At 42.2% G+C, this 1,094-nt stretch overlaps 1 protein-coding gene across 1 annotated transcript in view; it reads left to right on the top strand.

The window, feature by feature from the left end:
• The window catches only part of LOC104492675 (spindle and kinetochore-associated protein 3-like), a gene marked incomplete at its 3' end in the record, with an annotated part of 3,454 nt that extends 2,802 nt beyond the window's left edge, over positions 1-652 (top strand). Inside the window, exon 3 of the mRNA XM_010135260.1 lies at positions 232-652. Within this exon, the coding sequence (XP_010133562.1) occupies positions 232-652 (421 nt within the window). The remainder of the gene's footprint in view (positions 1-231) is intronic.
• Between the last annotated feature and the right edge of the window lie 442 nt (positions 653-1,094).

Below are 1,094 nucleotides of genomic sequence, written 5' to 3'. Positions count from 1 at the left end.
GGGTGAGGAGTGAGTGAGCAGCTGCGTGGTGCTTAGTTGCTGGCTGGGTTAAACCATGGCGTAGCTTCAGTGCTTTAGAATGGAAGAAGGAATCTAGTATTTAAAATAATTTTTAAAAATATAATAAATTTTTAAAAATTAATTGGGGGCAAAGTACCAATTTATTTTATAAATTCTTAATACAGAAATTTCTAACAATTTTTTTTTCTCGTTATTACTTTTCTCAAACAGAACAGAAGGAAGAAGTTAAAAGTGATTCAACAGCCTCTTTCCAGAATAAATCTGATGAAGAAAAAGCAAACACACCTCATCTTCTGGCTTGTGCTGAGAAGCCGCCATTGCCCCCAGACCCACTGCGAAACCCCCAGCTTTCTGATTTTGGTCTTTCACAATATGCCTTCTCCAGGCCCTGGAGTGCAGCGAGAGGACAACACACAACAAACACGTGTCAAGAAAATTCGAAGAGCAGGACTCCACTAAAAACACAGACCCCCTGTGCTTTGGCCAAAACACCGAAATGTATGCTGAAGATGGACGACTACGAGTGTGTAACGCCCAGGCTCGAGCACTTCGGCATCAGTGAGAACACCATGTGTATGAATGAAGATTATACGATGTCGCTGATTCGCAAAACTGCTCAGGCAAACAAGAAGTGAGTAAATTACTTCAGTTCAGATTGTTCCTCTGCTGAATTTTCTGTGGTTTCTTCGACTCGGTGTACTAACTTCTTGCTGCTATTGCCCTTCTCTTTGTCTCCAAGCGGGTGATACGTTATCATCTACCAGCTGGTTAGTCCTGTGTCTTTATTCAGCTGTACCCTGAGCAGAGCCAAACGCTGCCTTGAAACACATCTCTGATACGCGCCTTCCCTTGGCTGCGCCACAGTAAAAATCTTCCCTACGCCATCTGTTTGCAAAGTATCCATGATCCTTTGCTTTCCTTAACCTTGGATTTGGATTTGAGGACAGGTTGTCTGCGCTGGATATTACGCAGACAAGGTTTAAAGGTTTCCAAAGCCGTAGGAATATAGAGCTGCAAAACACTTTTAAGCATTCAGTGAAATGTCTCACTGTAGAAACAGTATCTTTCATATT

This window comes from Buceros rhinoceros, unplaced genomic scaffold (genome assembly GCF_000710305.1).
Source record: "Buceros rhinoceros silvestris isolate BGI_N320 unplaced genomic scaffold, ASM71030v1 scaffold38884, whole genome shotgun sequence".
Lineage (NCBI taxonomy): Eukaryota > Metazoa > Chordata > Aves > Bucerotiformes > Bucerotidae > Buceros > Buceros rhinoceros.
Note: the sequence above shows the minus strand (reverse complement) of the source record. Positions and strands in the feature narration are given on the sequence as shown.